We start from the raw sequence: 25615 nt of genomic DNA, 5'->3' as shown, positions 1-25615 counted from the left end.
AAGGGAGCAAACAAGCAGCAAGGGGGTGGATATTTTGTGGTGACTGAGAGGTTTAGCTCTTGCAGAGTTAGGAATAGAAAAAAATCCAACAGATATAAAAAAAAATATGTATATGTTCATTCATGCAATTTTTCTGGTTGCAATTTTCAGAGATGAAGGCACTCAGCCATGGCTGCTCTCACAAGCATTTCACCACCAGTCACAGGAAAGGGAGCAGAACAGTTACAAATGAATCCCAGGAAAACACAGGTGACTGGTGGGCAAGCCAAGTAGAAAGTAATAGATGGTGACAGGGATGCTCACAGCTGTTTTCACAGCTACCAGAAAGTGATGTGACTTCCCTGAAACTTGCACCATGCTTTTTCTACTGGTAATAGCTTTGTTCAATGTCAGACTGCAGGAAATGGCCTCTGGACCACTGCTCTTGTGTTGGAACCCAGAATGTCCCTTGGACACTCTTGGATGCTCCAGGCCCAGGTCAAAAGCATTTGAGACCCTGGAATGCAGCCACAGACCCCTGTGGCTTTGAACCTGATCCATGGAACAATTTACCAACCTTGCAGGAGGAAGAAGAAATCACAAAAGTTTAGATATTATAGTAGAAGTAGTCACAAAGTGAAAGGAAGAATTTTTGAGTGCTGTACAGGGAGGTTTTAGGCCATGTACAGAGGAGTCTGAGTTTTGTACATGGGGATCAGAAGTCCTAAGATGGAGGGATATAGGTGTGCCCTGTTGTCTTTCTTTCTTCTTCCTAACCTCCATGTTCATGGTGATGTTGGCACTCACAGATTGGTTTAGAGTAGAAAGTCACTGTTCAGTATAGGTGATGGGCATTGGGGAAAAACTATAAACATCTAATACGTAATATATGATATAAAAGAGAGTACCAGCCCCCTGGGTGGAAGAGTGTGCCTTTGCCTGACTGCTGAACGGACCGCAGCAGCTCAGGGAGAAATCATTTAGATAACACACAATAAACTACCTTGAGACCGGACGACTGAAGACTACTGAGTCTTTCTTTGGAAGCACAGGTTGGAGGAGAGACTTTTCCACCTTTCCGGGCCACCCCAATCAGGGAGTGAGGCCCGAAAACAACAGACCCCACATTCTTGGGTTATAGTGATGAAGTAGATGTGGCAAGTTGTTACTCCCAGGCTGCAGGTGAGGGAAGAAGAGATGCTTTCCCTGTTTTTTCATAGCTTAGCAACAAAGTGCAGTGTATATTCCTGTGCTTGCAAACAGGCAGTAATTCCTCTGCCTCTGAGGCATGGACTGAGCTGGGAGAGATTGGGCGCAATGGTTTTGGGTAGCTTTTGCTTTGTGAAGAGAGGGGTTTCTGAGTTACAACCTTTGACAACACGAGCTAATCCCCTAACCTTGCTGTACTTCTTTCTATCCTTCCCTTTCACAGCACTGAAGTTCAAAAATATTAAGGACATTATGTAATTAGAAACTCAAGACACTCTTTCTCAAGTACTCCTTTCATCAAAGTACACATTTTGCTTAGACATCAGTCTTTGGTCTCTTGATTCATTTCATGTTATGCAAAATATCTTTTGAAGGAAGAGAGCTCATGCAGTGCCAATATCTGGGGTCTGCCTGGCTGCAGTGATTTCAAAGGACTCTTGGAGTATCCACCTGAGGACAGAAATGAACTTCTTCCACTCCTAAAACTTATTTCCACCAAGTCAACCAGAGTTCAGAGCTCTCAGTTTCCTGCAGGCTGTGCTTAGCAGTTTGTGGTATTGGCTCCCAGTTCCACAGTTTATCTGGGAACAGGATAACAGGGTTAAATGAGGAGTTCTCAAAAATTCCATTTATGAATAAAACATAAGAATTTATTCTTCTGCACTGAGAATAAAAGAGAATTTTTTTTGTCATCTGTGTAAAATTTTTCTATTAATATCTGGCTTTGTATTTTCTGAAGACTATTCCAGTTCACATATTATAAATATTTATGTCATAAGAAGAAATATTGGGACTCTTTCAAGGAAAATACTTGAGAATGGATCCACATATTTCAAAAATAAATACAGAAAGTAAGTGTTCAAATAATGCTATTATTAAATCACTCCCAGTGAGCTAAGTGGGAGACTGTTGCAGTGAGAATGATTAGTATATTTTTACCTGAATGTGAGTCCAAAAATTAGATTACTAAAACAAAACAGGAGTTTTAAGTGAAAAAGCAATACAAAGCCTCCCAGGTGCATTTGTGAATCTATCAGTTAGGCACCTTAAAAATAACCTTGTTCATTTAAAATAGTAGTTTTACACTTGATAACGTATAATATTCATACAACCCATGATAATCTCTCAATTTAAGCTAATACCTTTAAAGAAATTTAGCATAAAACACTGAACACAAAACCTAGAGGAACTGTTAACTGTTTAAAAGAACAAAATTAAGATGGTTTCCAGAACAAAACAAACAGGAAAAAAAATCATCCTCATTAAAGCAGGAATGTGTGCACTATTTTATGTAAGTAAATTTTGTTTTAAGTGTGTTTTACCAGTGTCAAACAAAAACTTGCTTGTTTTTTTAGCAGAAAATAGATCAGACCAGTCCATAAACCATTCCTTTGAATTACTTTATCATCCCTGCACCCTGTTCTCTGTAAATAAAACAAAGACAAATCTGGATTCAATGAGCCAAAGCTTGCCTTCAGATGTGGGCGTACGTCTCACTTAAATGTCAGGTACAGTGAGGTGCTCAGATCAGAGGAAAGAATTTAACACCATGATGAAACACTGGGGAGAGGAGCCTTGTGGAGGAAAAGGTCTAAGGGTATTTTTAGGGCAGTAATTTTTAATCCAGATTTGAAAATGGAAAGCACTGGAAAAATCCTTCCATTTCAAAGAAGAAATTTCCAGTGCTTAACTTTTTTTTTTTTTTTTAATGATTTCCTGGTCAAGACCAAGCAAACTGTCCAGAAAGAGTTCAAGAAACCCAAGTCAGTATGAATGAGGTTAATGCCAATTCTACTTCAGCAAGTGGATGATACCCTCTCAGTTGCTTATTCTCCTACTTTCCTTTCAGGTTCTTTTTCCTGCTGTCTGCTTCAAACCACATGGACATGTCAATGTAAAATTTGCATTTGGCTCAGCCTGGTCTGTGATACAATGATATCCATCCTGTCCAATTTAACCTTCAGTATTCAAATTTTAAAAAAATGCTTAAAAGGTTAATACTGGGTGATGGTAATTGTCAGAGTCACCTGAATAAAAATGAGTGTCAGAACACATGAGATTTTAGAACTGAGTGTTCTTGAATGTTCAGTTTGTCTCAGGAAGCAATTTCTTGGGACTGGTGTAGTCTGTTTCCCTGGATACCTTCAGCTAATACTGGTCCAGCTGGATGGGATCCATCTGAGCTACCAAAAACACCCTTCAGTGTTTCATATAGTTTACATATTACTGTGATCTTAATCTTGATAGTCACAAAGCAGAAGGTACTGTGGTGGTATCCACAGCAGTGAGCAAGAGGACCAACTTTTTATTTTAAGGAATTTAAAGAGCTCACTCAGAGCTGTTGCATTGAGTTTCTACACGATGCCTATTCATATTGATACACAAGTACTCCACACCCCTCATATAATTTGATTTCATAATGCTTCTTAGGGAGGAATATTCTTCCCACTAACAGAGAGGGAGACCTGGATAATGAGATGTTTCAGTTCCTCCAAAGATCATGGCAAAAGCAGCAATTGAAAAGTGGGTCCAGAGTACTCCAATGCTGCACCACAGCTCTGCTCAAGGACTCTGTGGTCAGATCCATATGAAAAAAGCACCTTAAGTTGGAGAACTGTTCAAAGTCTGGCAAATTTACCTGCAATGAGTAAAAAACTTAACAAGGAGTTCTTGCCCTTTTTTTTTTTGTCTTTTAGCAAGTTTATTTTGTAGCCATGTTAACAGTTATGACAAGAGTCTTCAAATGGACTCTCTGAATCCAGGTGCATATTTTCTATACTGCAAAACCAGTAGGAAACATCCTGTTTCCTAAAACTGCTGTTAGAGGGTGAGCACATTCAAGTGATAATTCCGGAGGTGCCTATCTTGCACCTTTACTGTGTACTGCTTCCTTGCAAAATATCAGTGGGAGAATGAATGGGGAAGTGGATTTACAAGAGTCATTCACAGAGCAATTGTAACTCTCCACCAAAATCACAGGCAATGTAGAGTCCTCCAGCATTAGAAAACACTTGCAGGAAGCCTGGAAAGGGTTTGGGTTTCCCAGCTTCAGAAGACAGGAGTGAGAGCAAAACCAGCTCTTTTAAAATATTTAACTGGACCTCGGGAACCAGGTTATGATCAAGGATAAGAATGGATGGAAAATACTATTTGCTTTTCAACATCTGTTTAATTTGTTCATGGGTGTTTGCTATTAACAGTCTTTGAATGATCCAAGAGAAAACAATGCTTCCAGTTTCATGGATATTTTTCTTCTGAAACCAGAAAAGATGGTATATTCATAAGAACACAGCACTGGAAATCATCATCAAACACAAGTACTCATCCTTCCCAGGCCCATCCAGAGTGGAAAGGGGTGACCTCTCTTGTCATTTTGCATTTTTGCATTTTGCATATCTTTAAATCAGGATTGGAAATGTGCCTACAAGAAAGACCAAATTACAACACAACTTGACAGAAGTGTTATTTAAAGAACTTCTTGTGTCTTAATTAGACTAAAATATAACTTACATGCAAGTTTTTCAGTGTTGCAGGGTAGTTTTTGCACCCATTCTTAGGAATTTATTTTAGTCTAACTTTCTGTATAATACAGACACAAGAAGTTCTTTAAATAACACGTCTGTCAAGTTGTGTTGTAATTTCGTCTTTCTTGTAGGCACATTTCCAATCCTGATTTAAAGATATGCAAAATGACAGAGGTCACCCCTTTCCTGAACAAACATCTCCAAAGCTTAATTACAAAACCCAATCAACTAAACACATAGACACACAAAATTCCCCTGTATGCCTGATTTCTTGCCTCATTTTGTCTTACTTTGTCTCCCAGCCTCGTGGTTTCCTCTTGCCATTCTTGAATGCCAGAGGTTTGCAGCACCAGAAATCCCTTCACTCTGAAATACTTATGCAGGGATCAGGTCACATCTTAGTCATCACTTTGAGTACATCATGGACTGAATTGCTTGAATTATTCCATATCTCAGGTAATAACTTTGTATTTAGGAAGAACCAATAGAAGAGAGAAGCATGTAAATACTTTTGAAAGCACTAAAAAAGGTGCAGTCCAGATTTACCTTAATTTATTTAACACCAGTATTTATAGGTGAAATAATTCTCTTTTCTTTCTTTTCTTTTTCTTTCTTTCCTTTCTTTCTTTCTTTCTCTTTCTTTCTTTCTTTCTTTCTTTCTTTCTTTCTTTCTTTTCTTTTCTTTCTTTCTTTCTTTCTTTCTTTCTTTCTTTCTTTCTTTCTTTCTTTCTTTCTTTCTTTCTTTCTTTCTTTCTTTCTTTCTTTCTTTCTTTCTTTCTTTCTTCCCTTTCTTTCTTTCTTTCTTTCTTCCCTTTCTTTCCTTCCTTCCTCCCTTTCTCTCCCCTCCCCTCCCCTTCCCTCCCCTCCCCTCCCCTTCCCTCCCCTCCCCTCCCCTCTCCTCCTCTCCTTCCCCGCCCTCCTTTCTCTTCCTTTCCCTTCCTTCCTTTCCTTCCTTTCCTTCCTTTCCTTCCTTCCTTTCCTTCCTTCCTTCCTTCCTTCCTTCCTTCCTTCCTTCCTTCCTTCCTTCCTTCCTTCCTTCCTTCCTTCCTTCCTTCCTTCCTTCCTTCCTTCCTTCCTTTCCTTCCTTTCCTTCCTTTCCTTCCTTTCCTTCCTTTCCTTCCTTTCCTTCCTTTCCTTCCTTTCCTTCCTTTCCTTCCTTTTCTTCCTTTCCTTCCTTTTCTTCCTTTCCTTCCTTCCTTTCCTTCCTTCCTTTCCTTCCTTTCCTTCCTTTCCTTCCTTTCCTTCCTTTCCTTCCTTTCCTTCCTTTCCTTCCTTTCCTTCCTTTCCTTCCTTCCTTTCCTTCCTTCCTTTCCTTCCTTCCTTTCCTTCCTTCCTTTCCTTCCTTCCTTTCCTTCCTTCCTTTCCTTCCTTCCTTTCCTTCCTTCCTTCCTTCCTTCCTTCCTTCCTTCCTTCCTTCCTTCCTTCCTTCTTCCCATAAATCAGGAAATTTACCGAAGACCACAAATTCCATAGTTGCCTGCACTCCCAGTGTCTCAGGTAGCCAGCACATGTGAAGACAACCCCTTATGTAAGGTGACAGCCAAGCAACCACATAAGTTTGATTTGTTACAAATATAAAGTGCCAGAGACCTCCTCCATGTCAGAAAATATTTTATGTAGAACAAAGCATAGAAAAATGAAAGAAAAGTAAACCATAGCATCACATAAAGTAGAGGTGAAGTTTGACCTTCAGACCCTTCAAAAAGGAGTCCTCTGTATTGATACAGAAAAAAATCTGCCATATGGAGTCTATCTCTATTTATCATAAACTTGTCAAGAAGGAAGGAAGGAAGAGTCTTTGGAAAATAAATCATAAATATTTGGGTTTTCTTTTTTGTTTCCAGACATGAAAATTATCTTACTCTAATTCGCCTAATGTGTGCAATGCTTGCTTTACTTTATGTCCTAAGTTCTACATGACAGTGTGGCAGTTCAGCTAGATAGATTGCCTCAGCAAAAAGTTGATTGTCTTGACAAATGACAGTTACAGGGCATTAAAGTGGGCTATTAGTACAAGACCCCTCTCCACCTACAACTTTATTCCTCCTTTTGATGTGCATCTAGGATAGTACCCAAAAAGCTCCAGGGTTTTTTGTAATTACAGAAAGTATCATCTATGATCATTACAGATTCTTGCAGTGAGAAATTTGATGTCAGATTCATTTTACCTGATTGCAAATATTTGTAATACAGGTCCACCTGAGCTTGTCACACTGGGACCATTTTAGAATCAATAGAAGAAATTAGCATTCTTAGGGCACATACAGCCAATTTTAGCTGTTGGCTGCAGGATAAGTGTTGATGCCTCTTCACTGACATTAGATTTCTGACTGGTCAGCTGCTATGACTGATTCTTGGAAACTGCCAAGTAGGTGGGTGTGACATGTTCCTCATGTTGCCATTTAGCTTTTTATTAACTTTCAAACAGTTTTGTTAACTAGAAACATTTCAAGAGAACTGTTACCTTATTCTGGCGTACCCTGTCACTGCAGACATTATACCTGGTATTTGCTGGCTCCTTGGATGGAGGCTCCAGGTCAGTGTCACACTGGTACAGCTGTTTCTGGTATTTCTTTAGGAACACGAGCAAAGCCCTGTGTGAGCATTTGCTGTTGTCACAGCAGCTGCTGCCTTCCTTGCCACCCATGTCTAGATGTGATGATGAACTCATCAAGGCCATTTTTGGCCTCACTCTGGTGCCAAAGTCACTTCCCAAGACAAAGATGTATAAGACAAAATGGTACTCTTCACAAAAATTGGAAGTCAACATTTTGGCCAAAATTATGTGAACACAATAATGTGTCACCCTATTTTCTCCTGAAATAGTCTTAAGGTCTATACCTGTTTTATATCATGCCAAATCTTGCTGTAGAGGTGAGTTTTGTATCTGTCCTGTAGGACTTAGGAGTCTTTATTAGGAACACAACATGTCTTTAAGTTTAGTTTATTTGCAATAGCAGAAGTTGGTTTTTTTTTTGGGGGGTTTTTTTTTTCTGTCTGTGTGGGCATTTTTATTACTCCTTACCACCTAAATAATATAGAAAATATATGCAGCTGAGCAAGGCATTTTACTAAGTGCCTTTGCCCTGGCCAGCTGTAATTGCTACACACTAACAAATCCTATAAATAAAACTGGTTTTCTCCAGGGATGAAAGGTACTGAATGCTTTCTTGCTGTAGTGTGAAATCAGTGAAGACTTTAATTTGATATGATCTGGCAATTTGTCAGGTTTAGAAGACCCCAGGTGAGCCAAGGGTGTAGGACAGAGCAACGAGATGAGAATAGGAGAAATAAACCATGGACTCAGAAATCAAAAGGCACCAATCAAAGATATGAAACAAAGAAGGGAGAGACTGACCTACATGTTCTATTTCAGTTGTTCCTCCACTATTGCACTTCTTTTTTTATATCTTCTGCTAACTCATGTTTTCAGAGTAGATAAATGTAATAGAGTAAAATCACTGAGATGGATAAATTACTGCCTGCCTGATTTCCTCTGGAGGGTGGGTAGGCTGGGATTTATAATCTCAGGCGGTTATCAGGAAGTAGCAGATTACTGTGAGAACTTCTGAAAAGTTCTAAAAATAAGGAAAATTATTTCTCCTCCAGTAGGATCTATATCAGCCCACTTACTATTAACACAAATTACTGATGCAGCTAAAATAAAAATGACTCTTCCAAAGCTGATGCCACCCTTCAGAATGGTGATGTCCAGATCATGGCTGGCTTATATGAAATACAATTGGGTATTGCCCTTGAGATACATGTCACCTATTGAAATTTGGTGGAAACTGAAATCAGGGAGGTGATAAGTTATTGAAGAGTCAGACTGACCCACAAAAGTGTGTACAAAGAGCAGAACTGCAAAAGCTTTGCTTACAGTTCCTTAATGTTAAAGCTAAGCCAAGCAGCAAGGAATGATGTTACACACTGCAAGCCATTAGTGTGTGGAAGCTGAAGACATCTGATGCAAAAATATCAAACAAAAACCCTCCCAAAAGAACAACAACAACAAAACCCCAACCTCATAACTTCAGCACTAGGAATGATTTTATTAACCATAAAATTTACTTAATTAAATTTTATGTACTTGGAGACCACTTCCATTCTGTTCTGTTGGGTTTTTTTGCCTAAAAACACAACTAGGGATGTCTATAGACATGTAAATGTCCCTCAGTTATCCCCAAATAACATCTGAACTACTTAGCCAGCTTCAATAATGTTAACAGAGACATCAAAACCCTAAAGAAATTCTTGTGACTTTTAAGAAAATAGGTCACCAGATTGAACACAGACCCTTCTTAAGTGATTTATCTGAGTGTCCTACAACAATATTAGGCTCTGCATGGGGGAAATAAAAAACCTTATAAATGTTCCATCTACCAGTCTGAGAAAACTTCGAATGGAACCTGAAATGGGCCATGAGACATATTTCACATGGACAAATTCCAGCACATACAGTGATATTTATCTTTCTGGGTTGCTCACAAAGGACACAGAGTCAGCAAGTCTTCGTCCAGGGTGTTGCTAAATAACTCTGACTTACAGGATGTAGGAAGAGAAGCTGATTTTAAGAATTCTGATGAGAAAAGTTTGGTGTATGTTTTATTCTTACCTAACTGTAGCTGTTTCTTACATCATAGTTTAAATGATAAATTCATATTCTGCTTAATTTTGTTTTTAGAAGTATTATATAATTTAGGTTTTGGCAACATGAAAGTAATACTCCTGAGGACACTAGTTTTACATAAAGAGAGTGTATTTGGAAGCAGAATGAGACCTAATAATTTGAGATATTCCATGGATCTGATAATGTGTTCTCTATGAAATTTATCAGAAATACTCCCATTATCTTCATTGGCCTTGGGATCAGGCCCTCAGCAGATGGTGCACACAGTGTAAATCTGGATTTTTTTTTTTGTTTTCTGTCATTTGAATTTAGACAAGATGCACTTTTTGCCAGCTCCCAAGCTAAATGACCAGTCATCATAAACTGTTAATATTTTATCAATTTGAAATGTCACAGCAGAGATGCCCATTCTCTTCCTGACTTGTTAATATAAAAAAACCCCAAAATAATATGTCTTATTAAAGCCCAGGTATTTTCAATAGCAGCTTTTATAAAAGATAATCCATGTTCCAACTCTTATGATGTTGCTTCCATATAATTTTTCTATTGCATGAACAGGGAAACTTTTGGTAAATTGGATATAACTGTACAACACCTACCATAGTATTATTTTAAATATTAATAATAACATCTTAGTGTTACAGAGTATGTTCATTAAAAGCTATCTAAACTTCTTTTCAGGCCTATGAAATTCAGTATCATGTAACTGGGTTTGGTAATAAAAGCACAGAGAGATGATTCATTTTTAGATATTATTGTTTTAAAATGAAGGAGACATGAACTTCCTTGTTATACAATTCTATGTTTAATTTGCATATATAAACACCTTTCTGAAATTAAAGCAATGCAAATAACTTTCCATTGGTCCAAAAATAGAATGGACGTAAATATAACACTGAGGAAAATAGCTAAAAGGGCAAGCATTTATTGGAAACAAATAGGTAAGCATTGTTATTTGGGTAATTTCAAGATTTAGTATGTTTTCTAGAGTCAATTCACTGTTATTTCATAATGCCATCCAGCAGCCAGAAATCATTATATTCCTCACCAAATAATTTGTCTTTTATTTTACCATGATTTATAAAGATGTCCAAGTAGTTGATTAGAAATTAGCACACAAGAAAATAGTTGTGGCAGTATGCCCATTACTTGACTGCATGCAAATCTTGCTTTATGAAACACTTCTAAAATGTCAATTACGCACACAGGATCTACAACCTGCTTGTGAAAAAATTTCCTTCAGAATCTGCATTTGCATTCAGGACTACATGATTGCATTCTATATTATCAATAAGTATTCTTCTTTATCAAAAGTAATTATTCCTATTAGACTGTAAGAATGATTTTCCTGAAAAGTAAAGTTAAACAACATAAGTAACTTGGATAATGCTTTGGAATGGAAACAATAGATAAAGGCTAATGCTTTTTTTCACTTTAAAACTTTAATTGAAACTCTAATCTGCTTACACAGACAGAAGCAGTAGTTTTCCTTTTTCCCAGTCATCTGAAGAGAGACTTGATACAATAAGTTCTTACTGAGTAGGAAAAGACTTGCAAAAGCAAGGATCAATCACCCAAAATGGTAGGCATGTATTCAACTACTTTACTCCAAAATTATTGTGCTCCATGAGTAAAACAGAGCTTCATTCCAAAATTGTTAAAACGTGTTCACTAGAATTAGAACACACAGAACAACAAAGTATTCCGTCTATTAAATATTTCATCAACTGACTACATGCTTCAATTATTTTTTCCAATTAACATTGTCCTTGATCCTGCCCCAAAAAATATCTTACTGTGTGTGTCACAGTCCAGCCAAGAACTACTTTGTGCCCAGTGAATTACTGTGAATGGAGCCAGTTCTCTGGATATTGTATACTTCCAAGCTGCCTCTGATACCAGTGGCATTAGAATTTATGTGTAAGCTTAGATTAATTATCTGGCAGCTGTCACTGGGGTACCAACCTTCAAAGTCACCCTACCTCATCCCGAGCTCATAACCCTTCTCTGTGGTCTCTTGTATGTGCCTCTCCAAAGGGCCAGTAAGGTCTTCAGTAGAGCTGCCTATAAAAAAACTTGGGGAAGGAACAAGACATGCAGAGTGCTTGCAAAATTTCCTAACTGCAGTCACTCTATTCTTAAAAGTATTCCTATTATTAATAAAAATGTTAATATACCCTTATTAAAAAAAAATCATCTCTCCATATCCAATTTCACATTTAGTGGGACATCTAGATTTGTCAGTATCTAAACAAATGAGTCTCTAGTCTCGGTTTTCTCTTATAATCTTGGACACTGCAGCTGCCTGTAGCTTTTCTTTCCTCATCTCCACTGAATATAGCACACAAAATTTTAACAGAAGATCTTTCCCTTCATCTCTTGGACTTCTCCAAAAGTATCAGTGCAACGCATTGCCAATGGACCGCGTGTAAATAGTCAATTTCTAGGAAAATGAGCTGATTATTATTGGGGGAAATCAAATTTCTGTTACTTATCTTGATTACTGAGTCTAAATTAACAGACTATTTTCCATCTAGAGTACACTGAAGTGGCTCTATGGTGACAGCCCTCACCAGCAGGTTGGACATTTCCTCTTAGTTCTAGAATGAACAGAGTGAACCTGTGAAGGACTTGTCAGAGTCCATGCAATTTTGTTGGTTTTGTAAGGGAACAGGCACACTGTCCTAAGCCATCCATCTTCCGTCGTCAAAATAAGAAATACACGGGGTAAATAGTCCAGTTCACTATTTCATATATACCCACCCCTGCAGTCTGACAAGGACTACTGAAGTCACAACATCTAGGGAATTACAGAAATGAAGAAATATTACTTATAACATTATATATTGGCTTTCCCTCCCTTTTCAAACAAGAAGGAACTCTGCCTGAGATTTGTAACAGAGCCCATTCATATTATGGATCTGTTTGTGGGAGGAGGTCTCGGAAGAGATCTACCAGGATTACCATGGGAAACTACTGTGGTGTAGGGGCATGGTAATAGGGTTCCCGCCTTCCCCCATGTCCATCATTTGGTGTACTCTCCCCAGTTAATGTCAGTTAAGCAATTGTACCATCCCAGGTTCTGGAAGGTTCTTTGTTCTAAGTTCTGTTATTGGTTCCCTCCTTGTAACCACTCCTTCCCTTGTCTCCCATTGGTTTGTGCTGTCCTTATCCCTCCCACAAGATCTTACCCTATTGGTCTGTATGTACCCCAACCCCGCCTCCTCTCTCCCTGATATAACCCCTGTCCCCTCCTGCGAGAGGGGCTCTGAGGGCTCTGGTTATCCAGACCTTGGAGTTCAGGTACTCAGGGTAGCTCCCCTCTCAAGAGGTTGATTCTCTTTGCTCCCTCTACCTTCTCCTGCCTTTTCCCATCTCTGAATAAACCTCTGAGAACTGCAGCGCTCCGTGTGCCGACCCGTCTATTCGGTGGATTCGAGCTTTAGTCATCTGGGGCTACTGTAGACCAGCGACTGGTGGGTTTCCCCGCAGGACCTAGGTCCAGGACGCCTCATCTGTTCACTTCTGGACGGGATTGGATCCGGAAGTTCAAGCTAGAAAAATACAACTTCATGTTTATATGCCCAAACAGAAGGAAAATTGTTATTTAATGATGAAAACATATGGTGCTCATTGCTCTTGTGGAAACTAAATCTTTAACATTTTATCAGTAAGCAATGTGCTGGGCATACCACACTGTACTGTATTTTAATGACTGAGTGCTGGCAAGCTTTTTTAGATTAAAAAGCACATAAGTTATGGGGTCTGGCTATCTTTATTTCTCTCTATAAACAGAAAATTGGACCAATCACAGCATGAGTGTCTCTAACCTAAAGCCCAGGGAAGGAGGAAAATTTGATTATTTGTATTTATTTGTACTAAAAAATGATATAAATATAATTCATACACAATTCATGTCCATTTGAGACAGCTGGAGGAGTATAAAAGGGCTTTAGTCTAAATGAGAAATAGGGATCTTGCAGTTTAAAATGAGATTGTTTAAGAAAGATGTGTTGGTCTTTTTCTCTCTGTTTAAAGCATTTTAACATATATATCATTAAATTTTCTATTGCAGCCCAGACTCAGAAAGTGAATCATAAAGTTAACAATAAAATCATAAAGCAAAATCATATAAATTATACAACAAGGAGAACTTGAGTCTAAACCACAGAAACATAACTGAATTGATGTTTTCCAGAACTATTCATAAGAACTCCCATAAGCAAGACCTTTTTTTTTCTTTTCTGAATATGAGATCATTAAAAAAAATTGTAACTAACTGGTGCTGCTAGGACAGTAGCACAGAGATGGAGAACAAGCAGGTCCAGCAATAGCAATTAGATGGTCTGATCTCCCTTTTGCACTTATGTCAGGACTCCTAACATGAAACTAGTAAAAACAGATCAACCTGCTTCTGTGGGAATCCAGGGCATCCCTTTGGCTGCCCTGGAAGGTCTGGGACCCTGGCAGGGGGTCAGGAGCCCCCCTGTACAAAGCCTCGAGAGACACTGTCTCTGATCTCTGTCCATGGAAATGAGTTTTCAATCTTACAGGATGAATCACAAGCTCTGAGTGTTTGATATAAGTAGTAATTAGTGTGGCACGGGTGCAAAAGTAGAATTTTAGGATTTTAGATAAGGGGTTCAAAGGGGGCAAGATGGAGGAAAATTGGGTGTGCTTTGTCCTTTTTCTTCTTCTTCATGCCCTCCATGTTTCACTGTGGTGTTAGCATTTTTCTATTGGTTTAGGCTGGGGACACACTGTTCAACATGGGTGATAGGTATTGGCACGTTATTATAAATACACCACACGTAGTTTCTAGTATACAATGTTTTTAACATCCCACTGAAGGGCAGAGCCCCGCACACTGTCCTGCAAGACAGACCTGCTGCAGGTCAGAAAGAAAATATTTTAGATAAGAAGAAATAAACAACCTTGAAAACCAGCACAGACGAATTATGACTCCTTCTTTGGCAGTGGGACTGAAAGACAGAGATTTTCTAATATCTCGGGAAGCATTTAAATATCACAGATCCCAACTTGCTTCCACCAGAACCCGAAAACTTCCAGAAACTGCAGAAGCATTTAATGTTGTGTGAGGGTTTCCAAGTTATATTTAATATATACAGATATAATGGAATCTGCGTCATTCCATTAGGCCATGTGTCATTCCATTAGGCCACTTCTCTGTGAAGTGCTAAAGAATGAGGATAAATAGCTGCAGAGGATGTAGGCCACATCTTTGAAAGAAATATGAGATCTTCTTGAAAAAGCTAAGAGCCCAAAGTCTCAATTTATACTTCACTGCCCTAATTTACTCTGGCTGCACACTGGTTTCCAAGCAGCCCTAAGCACCTCTCCTTTCCAAGGTGAGATGCTTAGGGCATGCATTTCCAAGCATCTCTCCTTTTCAACAAGGAACTATTGCAATGCCAAATGTAAAACCTAGACATAAAAAATCTGGGACATAAATGGGAACACACAAAGATGCTGGCCCAGAAGGAACTCCATCATGTGGACTTGTTCCACTTAATAACAATCAGGAATCATAGGGGCTGAATGACAACTTTGCAGACCTGAGTACAGACCCTGCCCTTGCTGCTGGTATTTCTTCTCCATTTCAAAGCTGTGGGAAACTTCCTCAGCTGCAGATGACCCCAATTTTTACCTTGCCCCAAATAGAAAGCAATGTTGTTCTTAACTGGAACTTCCATTTTGGGAATTTCAAAGTCCCTCAGAGACATAAAGGAATTTCACCTTTCAATCTTCTCTGAGGGGGAAACATTCCTACAAGGATTTTCTAACTGTGATTCAGGCAAAAGCATCAAACTGGTAGAGAACAGGAGCACGAGACAAGGGCACTATTCACTGCAAAATGTAACACAAACAGCAGAAAAATATTCCTCAGGCCTAGGCAGCCACCACAAGTCTTGCATCTAATTTCTTTTCTTCTCCAGGCTTCAGAAAGCAGTTCTTCCTCTGAAAATATCTGCAGGGCTTTAGTGTTTCTCTCCCAGGATGAATGAGAAATAAACACGTTAGGAGGCAGTGTTATTATGTCACAGAGTCTTTCTCCTATAAAGTTTTTCTTTTAAAATCTGAAGCTACTTTCTGCTACACTCTGAAGGATTGGAATCCATGTCCATGCCTGCAGAGCAGGGCCAGCTGCCCATGCTGCCTGTTGGTAAGCACAGGGATCTCACTGATCACTGCAGCTCTGATTGCCCCTGATACTTCCAACACACAGAGGCACCAAGGGTTAGCCACCAAAAAACACCAAGGACACAACTTTACTACTTCCTTTGCCCCTTGGAGCATATCTCCCACCTGTGTTCATGTAAGGTTCACAAAAAAGCATATGGAGGCACAGGTGTGTATCCAAAGCTGCCTCCACTGCAGACACTACAAGCAAAATTTTACATGATAATCTAAATTCCACTTGAATGTCAATGACAAAATTAATCTCTCAGCTTGCTTAAAAATGGATTAACAGTGACATATTTCTCAAATTACTTCTCTCCATGAGAAAAAAATGTTCACAATTTTCAAGGTTTTTGGAGAGGTGTTTTTGTTTGTTTGCTTGCTTGCTATCTTTTTTTATTTTTCAAAGTTTGTTTTAAGGATCTGTGTAAAACAAAAATTTTTGATCCAAAGAACTACTGGCCTGAGTGGAAAACTTTTTCCTTTCAGTATTCTATCCATTAGGCCTGTGGGGACACACTTATTCAACAATTTATTCATAAGAATCTGAGTACAGCTGTAATGTTTGACCATTTATTATTGATAAAAACTGTGAAAGGACAGACAACTACAACATTTTTCATGTTATTTGCAAAACCTGCCATTCCTGTAAAGTCCACATCAGTCAAATAGCCTCAGTGTGAGGGTCTCAGCATCAGGCCTTGGGCTGAAATCATTGCTGTCACCCTCAGCTGAGTACAAATGGAAGGGCAGTAATTACCTTCATTAGCCACATGACTGAGGAATGGGGCTATTTAAGTAATGACACCCAACTAATTATAAAACACTTAATGTCTCTGTCATCTAAGAAAATTACCTACATTTGGATAAGACAGAGTCGACAAAATATTATCTAGCACCATGGATTATAGCTCCAGCCCACTGATTGGAGTTTGCTCTCTGTTTCTCTCCTTCTCTCCCCTGCCATTAATGCTTTGCATTACACATTTATCACTGGTTACTCCTCCATTGCATCCCAGATTGAGCATGACCTGTCTTCATGCACACAAATAAGAGACTTCTGCTTGATTTGCAGTGTTTTAGAGTAGCTGCTGGGCAGAGATCCACCACAATGCTAAGAAGCAGTTAAAGTAAGATCAATGACTAAGTAGACCAAAACCACCTTTGCAATGAAGCACACAAAAAGCATATGATAAAGTGAGGGTGTAAATGTGGGGCCAAGTATGGAGCTTTTTTTTTTTTTTTTTTTTTAATTCAGGCAAATCCACTGAGCTATTTGGAGTAGCACCTTTTAGCCTGTCACCAAGTGTCATGTTTCTTTCCTTGTCTGATTTAATATAAAAAAGTCCCTGGGAGCTTTCATAATATAAATGTATTTCTTGACTACAGGAAGCAGCCCCCAACTACCACCTGCAACATTCAGATCTTTTCATTAAATAAAGCTTTCCCTAGACAGAAAATATAGCAGATCACAAAGATACATTTCTGCAGCATTTAACTCTTGCTTGCATAATGGTTCTACTCCAGGAATACTATATATTATTGGTGTTACACTGCAAGTGGACAATCACCCTTATTTCAACTATTTATGACACACAGAATATTCCCCTGCAATTTTTGTTGAATAAATCTTCCTTGTTTCTTTTATTCCAGTTGTTCACTCTTGCTCTTCCAAAGTGAATGGTAACCCTCTGGGTTTGTGGCATTTCTGGAAACAATAGGAAACTGGCTTTCTTTTCTGCCAGTCTTCAGACTTAAAGTGTGAGTTGTTACCCACCCCATGGTCTTTTCTTCATTGTTAGTCATGGTCTTTTCTTCACTAATGGATAGAGCAGCACTTTCTGTTCCGCACAGCTGGAACCAAAAAATAATCTATGGGAGAAGGAACAATTTGGTAAAAAACTCTGTGAAACTACTGTACAAGGCTGTTGCTATTACAGTAGGTTTTTTTAGGATAAACTTTAACTTCTTTGAGCATAGATGGGTCAGACTATCTTCCTGAGCAGCAAAGGTACACCATATTGCTGACATATGCACCAATTTCATTACAAAGACAGAGAAATTGGAGTGTGAAATGGAAAGTTTTAGAAACATTTTAGTCAGCTGTGCATTCTTCAGCAAATCAAGGGCAAAAGTAGAGAGCTGGACATTTTTCCTTAAAATGCCTTATTTACTGCCATGTACCATCGATTTTGCAAAATGTGGCCATTAGCAGCCAGAACTAAGACCAAGCTCCTGAAAGTAGGAATACTAGCACTGTCTTAGAGATTTCTTTTGTTGCTTTGACCTAAATAGAAAACCTGTTCAGTTTTAACCTCTCTTTGTAAGTATTTTTGCCACCACTGGCCTGTGAGTGGGATAGGGAGCAGGAGGTTATTTTGATGAAACAGAAATGTTAGAAAACCTTCTATATATGCTTAGTGTCACTAAAAGGTATCTATTAAATTCTGGGGTAGGAGTGCAAAGGTACACAAAACAGAGTAGAAAATTTCCAAACACAGCAAAAGAGTGCTTGTGGAGAGCTCCTCTTCTCTCCTGTTGAAGCCTGAAGTTACACTGGAAACGTGCTCCTGACTGTATTACCTCACCCAGCACAGAAGGAACAGGTACACTATAAGATGCAGCATTTTAGACATCGGTGGTGGATTTCTATGGCAAATAAATTTCTGGAGCTTTTATGTGTGGAGTTAGTAAGAGACCTGACTCTCTCTGTATGTTCCTGTTGAAAAGGATAATTTGAATTTGTAATGACAAACCTTCCTCTCATCTAAAAAATATTAAATTGTAATAATTTCCCTGTTTAGCTGACAGCAGCTGTCTTTGCAATCTGTTGCAACGAGGTGTCTAAGCAGCAGCTCTTAACACTCCTTTCAGCTAAGCTGTCTTAAAACAGCAAACATGTTGGGCTGGGAATTGTAGGACATCCCCAAAAGCTTCAAATGTAAAGGTGCATATGGGCAGCTACAACTGCTGTAGCTAATTCCCTCTTGTCACTTATGATGCTTCTATCCCATATCATCTGCTCTGCTTATGCTGGATGCTAAGCTGTGCACCTTAAAGAGTGGTTCTGAGAGCGAAGCGGGGAGAGAAGCGCACAGTTAGTTTGCAGAAACTGCATTCCTGCTCCTGGACTCTGCTGTCTGCAGCATGGACAGCGGGAGAGAGCTCTCCTTAACTTTTAGTTAGTTTTTAGCTAGCTGAGGCAGAGAAGTTCCCTAGACTGTGGCTTTTCCTTTTCTGGGAACTGATCAACCTTGCTCTGGACTGGAAACCCAGAAGAGCTCCCAGAAAAACACCGGGAGCCCCCCGCAGTGGGGCCCGGGACCTGGCATTTTCCAGCACAGGAGGGGCTGATGAGAGACTGAGCGAGCCGAGCTACACCCCACGACAAGGACTCTCTGAATTTGCCATCTCTTCGGAACAACAAGAGGTTCCATTGTTTAATAGTACTCATTTTTCCATGTTTGTGAGTACTTTACTTGTTAAATAAACAGTTTTTTTCCACTTTTCTCAAAGGAGATTTGTTGAGGAATTTCTGAGAGACAGAGGTCACGATCTGTATGTTCACGATCTGTATGTTCAGAGTGAAGGCTGAGCTACCCCAGCCTAGGCCTCAGATGTGGGCCTCGGTGAGGCCTTGAAGCCTGTGGCGCAGTTAAGAATAAGTTTGTGGCGCAGTCAGAAATTATGTTAAGGTATAACACAGTGTACTGAGCTATCTAGGTGTGAATTAGTATAGGTCTGCAAGGTGAAACTTTAGCCACCTTAAGACAGGAACAAACAATGTTTGCTTGCCAATGAGAGTGTGCTCACGATTGTAAACTATCTTGAAGTGTATATAAACTGCTGTCGTATAAACAATAAACGGAGAACATATGATTAGCCACATTGGTTTGGATCTGCGTTTGTTCCTGTCCAGCTCACCTTCTTTTTATAAGTCCCTGGTTCAGAGATTTTTGTCTTCTGAACTGCTGAGGGGAGGGGTCACTTGAATTTGCTTTCTAAAGAGATGCCTTTGGAAGTTTCCTCTCAAATTTGGCCTAAACCAGGACAAATACTTTTTGGCGACCAGCGTGAGGCTTGAGACAGTGGAAAAAACCTGTACTGATTGCATTTTGGTTTCACTTACTCTAGACTGGGATAAACCAGGATACTTCTTTTAAGGGACTAACAAAAGAAGCAGCAGCTTAATGGCAAAAGTATAAACGTCAGCAGCTTCATCTCTTACATTGTAATCCATGGAGGGCAAGTGAGAGGATGTCTGAAGGATGGCTGCCACCTGCACAGCCACACAGCCCTATGGGATGTCACTAGAATTTACTGTTAGAATCCATCAATATTTCTGTGTTTCCTACAGAAAACCTTCAGATAAATCGTGTTGAAATAATTATTTTGTACTAGTTTACAGAGAGCACAGACCATAATATCCCGAAGTTTCAATCTCTGTGCACCCACCAACATTTTCCTTTATTCTGGCATCATGTGTCTCATCTAGGGTTCAGTTAATTCCATAAGGTAGGGCTGTCTAAAGTTTATCTGCCACTTTTAAACCTAAACTTTTTCTCACCTATAATAAAAAAGAGAAAAACAAATTTAACAAGGACAGATAGTTATGGAAGTCACAATCTATTTTATAATGGATTTAAAGAGGACAGTTTGGGGAACCTAGAGATGACTGAGAGGGAGATGCTTAAATCTGGGGACTAGTAGTAGGAAACAGTAAATTAGAGAACTATGTTCTATATAAACTTTTAAAACTGAAAATTAGAAGGACTCTAACAGCAAGGGAAGTTCTGTAAGAATGTCCCAGATAGTAATTGAGATTATGAAGTTGAATTATTTCACTAGGAGAGATTAAATCATGGAAATTTGGAGTGTGATTTGTTCAAGGGGAGATTGTAAGATAGGAAAAGGGTGAGATAGGAACTTGAAATTAAACCATACATTATCAGGATAAGATCATTTGTTTGGCTTCCTAAAAAGGGGGATGAAAGGAGACAAAACATGGAGAGTTTGTCATGCTCTGTTCATAGCAGTATTTAATTACTTCACTGAATACTTCCAAGCTCTACTGTTGCCTGTAGGCAGAGGGAAGAAATATTATCTTCTTGCTTGTTGTCTAACTTTGCTTCTGGGAGACAGAGAAAATTGGTTTTCTTCTGAAATGTCAGCAATTAGCTGCCACTGGAAAAAGTCCCCTGAGCAGAATAGTTTGGTGCACCAGTGACAGCCAGAAGCTTTCCAATATCAGTGCTGTCTCACTCACAGGTTCCTGCTTTAAAAGTGTTCTCATGTTGAGGTTAGAAAAAAATTTCTTGTAACCAGTATCACAAGGACATTAGGTGACATGTAGCTATGTGGACAGGTCTCAAGGTCCTTGATGGTCTCACCCAGAGCTGTGGACTAAAGTTATTCACCTGCTCAAGTTCATTTTGTACAGGAAAAAAACCCGCACTCTACTCTGCATCTTACATTGCAGGAAATCAGGACATTTATCAGACACATACAGGACAAATGGTAGGAGCTTCTTAAGCTCCTAATGAGGAAAGATGATCGATTTGTGGGTGTTTTGGGCTTTTTTGTGTTTGGTTTTTTGCATTTTTTCCTCATTTCTCCTTCACAGTATCTCCTTCTGAAATCACAGGTAAAACTTCTTCTCCTTGTTGTTAAAAAATCATTATCACCTCTTTGATGGATCTAAAAAAGCAGACAAATAGTAAAGAAAGATGATATCATTCTGCTTTTCCAGTTGGTTGGCAATACCAAACATAAAGTCTCTTGTACAAGTAGAATATGGGGATTCATCTCTGTTTTCCACTGACAATGACAGGGAGCAAATACCTTCAGTTTACTTTTACTTCCTAATTATATGATATAAAATTATAGCAAAACAAAATGCATGACAAATTTGCAATTTCCTTTCTCTTCTATAATTTATTGCAAAAACCATGCCAGCCACAGCAAGGTAACAAAAAGCTTTTGATGTATTTTCAGCTTAAAATGGGCATACCCAGATTTATGTTTTAGGATGGATTAATTGACATATTCTTTCCATTAATTGTGTGGGGATTGAAAGTTGATTATTCCTGAATGGAGAAGTTTCTCACTGAATGCCCAAAGTCTAAGCTAAGTCTGAGCAACCCTCATCAGCTCCCTGCTTCAACCACCTAAATAGTATAAATTATTCAGAGAGAAAAACAAAATATTATTTCTTTTGGGTTTCTGGTGGGTCAGGTATGAGAAGGAGACACCCCAGGGTTTTTTTTCACTATCATAGTATTGTCCTTCTTTTTTCCAGAGCACAAATACACTTCATTTTGAAATTCAAAATGGGTCATCGTTGGTTTCTCTCTTGATCTTTACTGCACACATCTTTTCTCAGTGTAATGTTAAGGAAATAGGTTTGCGCATATGCACGAGCCCTAATAGCCCGTGACAATCAGAAATACAGAAATCTAGCAACATATTTTACAGAGGTCTGTAGCTGATAGAACATCAAAATGATCTAACAAATTAAAAAAAAAAAAAAAAAGAGTTATAATTAAATCTTATTTTGAATGTAACCAGCATGACATTTTAACTTAAATAAATTCTATGAGACAGAATGTGTTATATTGAATTAACACCTTTACAGGCTATGTGCTTTTTAAAGCAAGTACATAAATTAAAAATATCCTTAAGGACAAAATCCCGCTTTTCTTAAAAGTGCAAACTGAAATTTTGTTTTCCAAGTCTTCTTCTTTGCCAATTATTTTCTTATCTTTTTCATGAATTATTCTGTGAGGGGTTGACATTCATATTCCATGAAAATGATGGGAAAAGCCCTAGTCATTTCATTGCCTGATCCACACCATTAACAGATGTGCCACCAAAGAGTGACACTGTCTATGGCTATATTTCCACATGAAAATATGAGAAATGTGGTCTGCATTTTATCTGCTTTAGAAATATATTGATGTAATAGAAAACTTGCCTGCCATGAATGCAGTAACTACAGAGTGTTAATGCATGTTACTATTGATAGTGACAGGATAGACACACTAAATTTCTATTGTTTGAATATTGTATTTATTATGATGACCTGTTTTTGTTATACAAAACTATACGTATTTAATAAACTTTTACTTATAAATATGTTACTCTTTGAAATTATATAGGAATTATATAGAATTAGTTTTTATTTCATTTCCATATGATTTATTAAATTATTGTTCTGAATTAAATATGTGTATAATATATATTTTATTGAAATATCTATGTAGTAAAAATCTTGCCTCTCATAAATGCAGGCACAAGAGAGTATTAATATGTGTCACGACAGTAATGCTCTAGATCTCCTATATCTTTTTATAAAATAGTATAACTAATAAACTATCAATATCAAATGGATCTATTAAAAACATATTTGTTCATAAAAATCTTCCTAGTTATATACATATACACACACACTATAGCTATATATTCATCTACTTTTCTCTGTAGCCTGTGAGTTCCTGTCTTTGCCACAGCTGCTCCTGGGCACCAGCTGCCAGCCCCACAAGCACAGCTCTGTGCACGAGCCCCGCTAACAACGGCCATAGGCCGGCACTCCTGCCAGGCCATGGCGTGGATTGAGGGAGGCTTCCATCGCCTGGGAGCGGGCAGCCGGGTCCAGTGCCAGGAGGTGGAAGAAGTTGGGTGGCTCAGCTGTTCGTACATCTGGCGGCAAACTGATATCTGGAAGCCTCTGGCTGCCCACAGTAAAATTCTCCAGGGGTTTCTCTTCCAGGGATAAGCACAGCTGCTCCAGGAGATCTGCGAGCTGAAGCACAAAGTGTCTCCTGTGCCACTGCGACACTGGCACGGTGCTCAGCAGATACATGACGATGGTCTTGATGGAATAGATGGAAAAGTCCTTGCATGCAAGAACACCGGCCAAGGGCTGCAGGCATTTGAGGTGCGAGCTGTCCTGGGGGGCCTGCCTGGCCATGTACCTGCAGAAATTGATCTCTGTCACAGCGTAGGTCTCAGGCCACATTGTGCTTGGGGTCTGGGCCCCTTGAGGCTGGCTGCTCACAAAGATGTCTGGGGTGCCTTGCTGCACCCCAAAGAGCACATTAACCCGGGAGCTTCCTTCCTCGTTGGTCAGCCTGAGTTTGCAGGAGTGTTTGGAGGGCAGCAGCACTAAAGGCAAACTGTGTGACCAGGGCAAACACCGCCAGGTTGATCTCACCGGCGCGCAGAACCAGTGGGCAGTTTTCCTCACATCAAGGTAGGAGCTGGTGCACAGGGTGTCTAGGAGATTGAAATGCTGAGTCCTCCTCCTAACCACCTCACGGTGGTGCAGGAAGCACAGCAGGCTGGCACCCGGCTGCCTCCTTGGGCAGCAGTACTCCAGCTCCACATGGACATGGAACTTGCTGCCAGGCCTCTGCTCCTCAGTGTCATGCTCCAGGTGGAAGGTGTGGCCTTGGGGAGGAGTGACAGTACCAGCACATGGCACATGATTTCCTTCTCCTCATGGGCAGTACAACCTTCAAAGGCACTGCCAAGAACAATGGCTCCTTGCAGCACCAGGAAGATACGTTCTTCTCAAGACATGCCTGAGGACAGCTGTGAAGTTGTCCGTCAGGGCTGCTGTCCTCTCACAGCCTGTCTGCAGGTCCTGTACGGACCACTGAATGCACTCCTCTAGAAACCATCCCAGATCATATTCCCATACCTCATCCTCTTCCTCATTCTCCTCCTGGTCACTGCTCTGTGCCTGATGGCTTCTTTTCCTCCACATAAGCCACAGTGCCAAGAGGAAGAGCAGGAGCCCAGCAAATACCCACACCTGCCAGTGCTGCAAGGCAGACCAGAGCAGGTCTCCCCAGGATGCGCCGCTCGGCTTCAGCATGAGCCGCTCCAGCTCCTGCTCCACCCAAATCCTCTCCCGTTCCTGGAGCTTCACATGTGCCTCTGTTCGCAGGCACGTCACCTCATCCAAACCATCGCCTGCAGGCTGCGGGTACTGGACAAGGCTTTGCAAGAGCAAGAACCAGAGTACCCAGGAATCTATGGTCTGCAGGAGGATGGAGAGAAAGCCTCGAGTGGCACTGGGAGGGAGGCAGCTGGCACTGGGGACAGCAGGGATGCAAATCCCAGGGATCTGGGGGCAGGGAGGACAGGTCCCCAGAGAGCTGGCACACAGCAAGGCCCATCCTGCTGCCCCAGCAGCAGCAGCAGCATGCCCTGCCCAAGGATCTCCAATGAAGGGCTGTCCCTGGTGCAACAGCACATGACAGCCAGCCCCACCCTTCATCCCCACCCTGGCTCAGCCACTCAGAGTGGCTGGAGGCAGACAAAGCCCCCACAGCAGTACAGTGCAGGCCCACCAAGCATAAACGGGCCCCCGGGGGCTCCCTCCACATAGCAGCAGAAGCCCCTGGAACTCCTGTCAAATGTAAAATGGGCTGGCACAACACTTGGATGCTTTTCTTGCTGAGATCTCCTCCCATGGGATGGCATCGGTTCCCTCTGCACTGATGTCTATGCTTGAGGTTGTGCTCTTGGGCCTTTGTGCCACCCCTGGATGTGTGCCAGTGAATATCCTGGTGGTGGGGAAGGGGTCTCTGCCTGGCACCCTCTCTGTTCCTGTTGTGGCACTGTCAGGGGACACTGTCTTACAGTGAGTTTGAAATATTTTTGAGTAAGGTATTGGATGATTATTGATATCAATCTTTTGAGCAATGTGTTTTTTAATCTGTCTTCTTTTTTTCTCCCCTTTTTCTATACACTGATTTTGGTGAGAACAGACAGTCCTGCACAGCACTAGTTTCAGGCTTGCTGGACATATGTTGGGTCTCTTACATTGTAGTGGCAATTGGATCAAGTCCAATCAACCTTAGTAACCATACTCTGTAATTGCTATCACTGGGAAGAAGAGATGCAGACCATCTTCATCTTTATGGAAGTGATGGTAAGTGGCATTTGTGTTGTCCAGTTGTCAAGTTGCCAACTGAGTGACTGATGATCATACCTGCTCCCTTGCAGTTCAGCAAGGAGCAGTAATTTTAGCAGTAAAGAGAATTATGTTTCTCTTCTGTGTAAA

General features: G+C 40.1%; 1 protein-coding gene across 1 annotated transcript; it reads right to left on the bottom strand.

Moving 5' to 3' along the window:
• Nucleotides 1-23107: 23107 nt before the first annotated feature.
• Nucleotides 23108-24826, bottom strand: LOC137465329 (inositol 1,4,5-trisphosphate receptor-interacting protein-like 1). Its single transcript, XM_068177352.1, has 2 exons — nt 24097-24826; nt 23108-23991 (listed from the first exon to the last, which is right to left on the bottom strand). The coding sequence occupies exons 1-2, from the start codon at nt 24824-24826 to the stop codon at nt 23108-23110; spliced, it is 1614 nt and encodes a 537-aa protein (XP_068033453.1).
• Between the last annotated feature and the right edge of the window lie 789 nt (nt 24827-25615).

This window comes from Anomalospiza imberbis, chromosome 1, assembly GCF_031753505.1.
Source record: "Anomalospiza imberbis isolate Cuckoo-Finch-1a 21T00152 chromosome 1, ASM3175350v1, whole genome shotgun sequence".
NCBI classification, from domain to species: Eukaryota; Metazoa; Chordata; class Aves; order Passeriformes; family Viduidae; genus Anomalospiza; species Anomalospiza imberbis.
The sequence above is the reverse complement of the archived record's forward strand: the minus strand, read 5'-3'. Positions and strand labels throughout refer to the sequence as shown.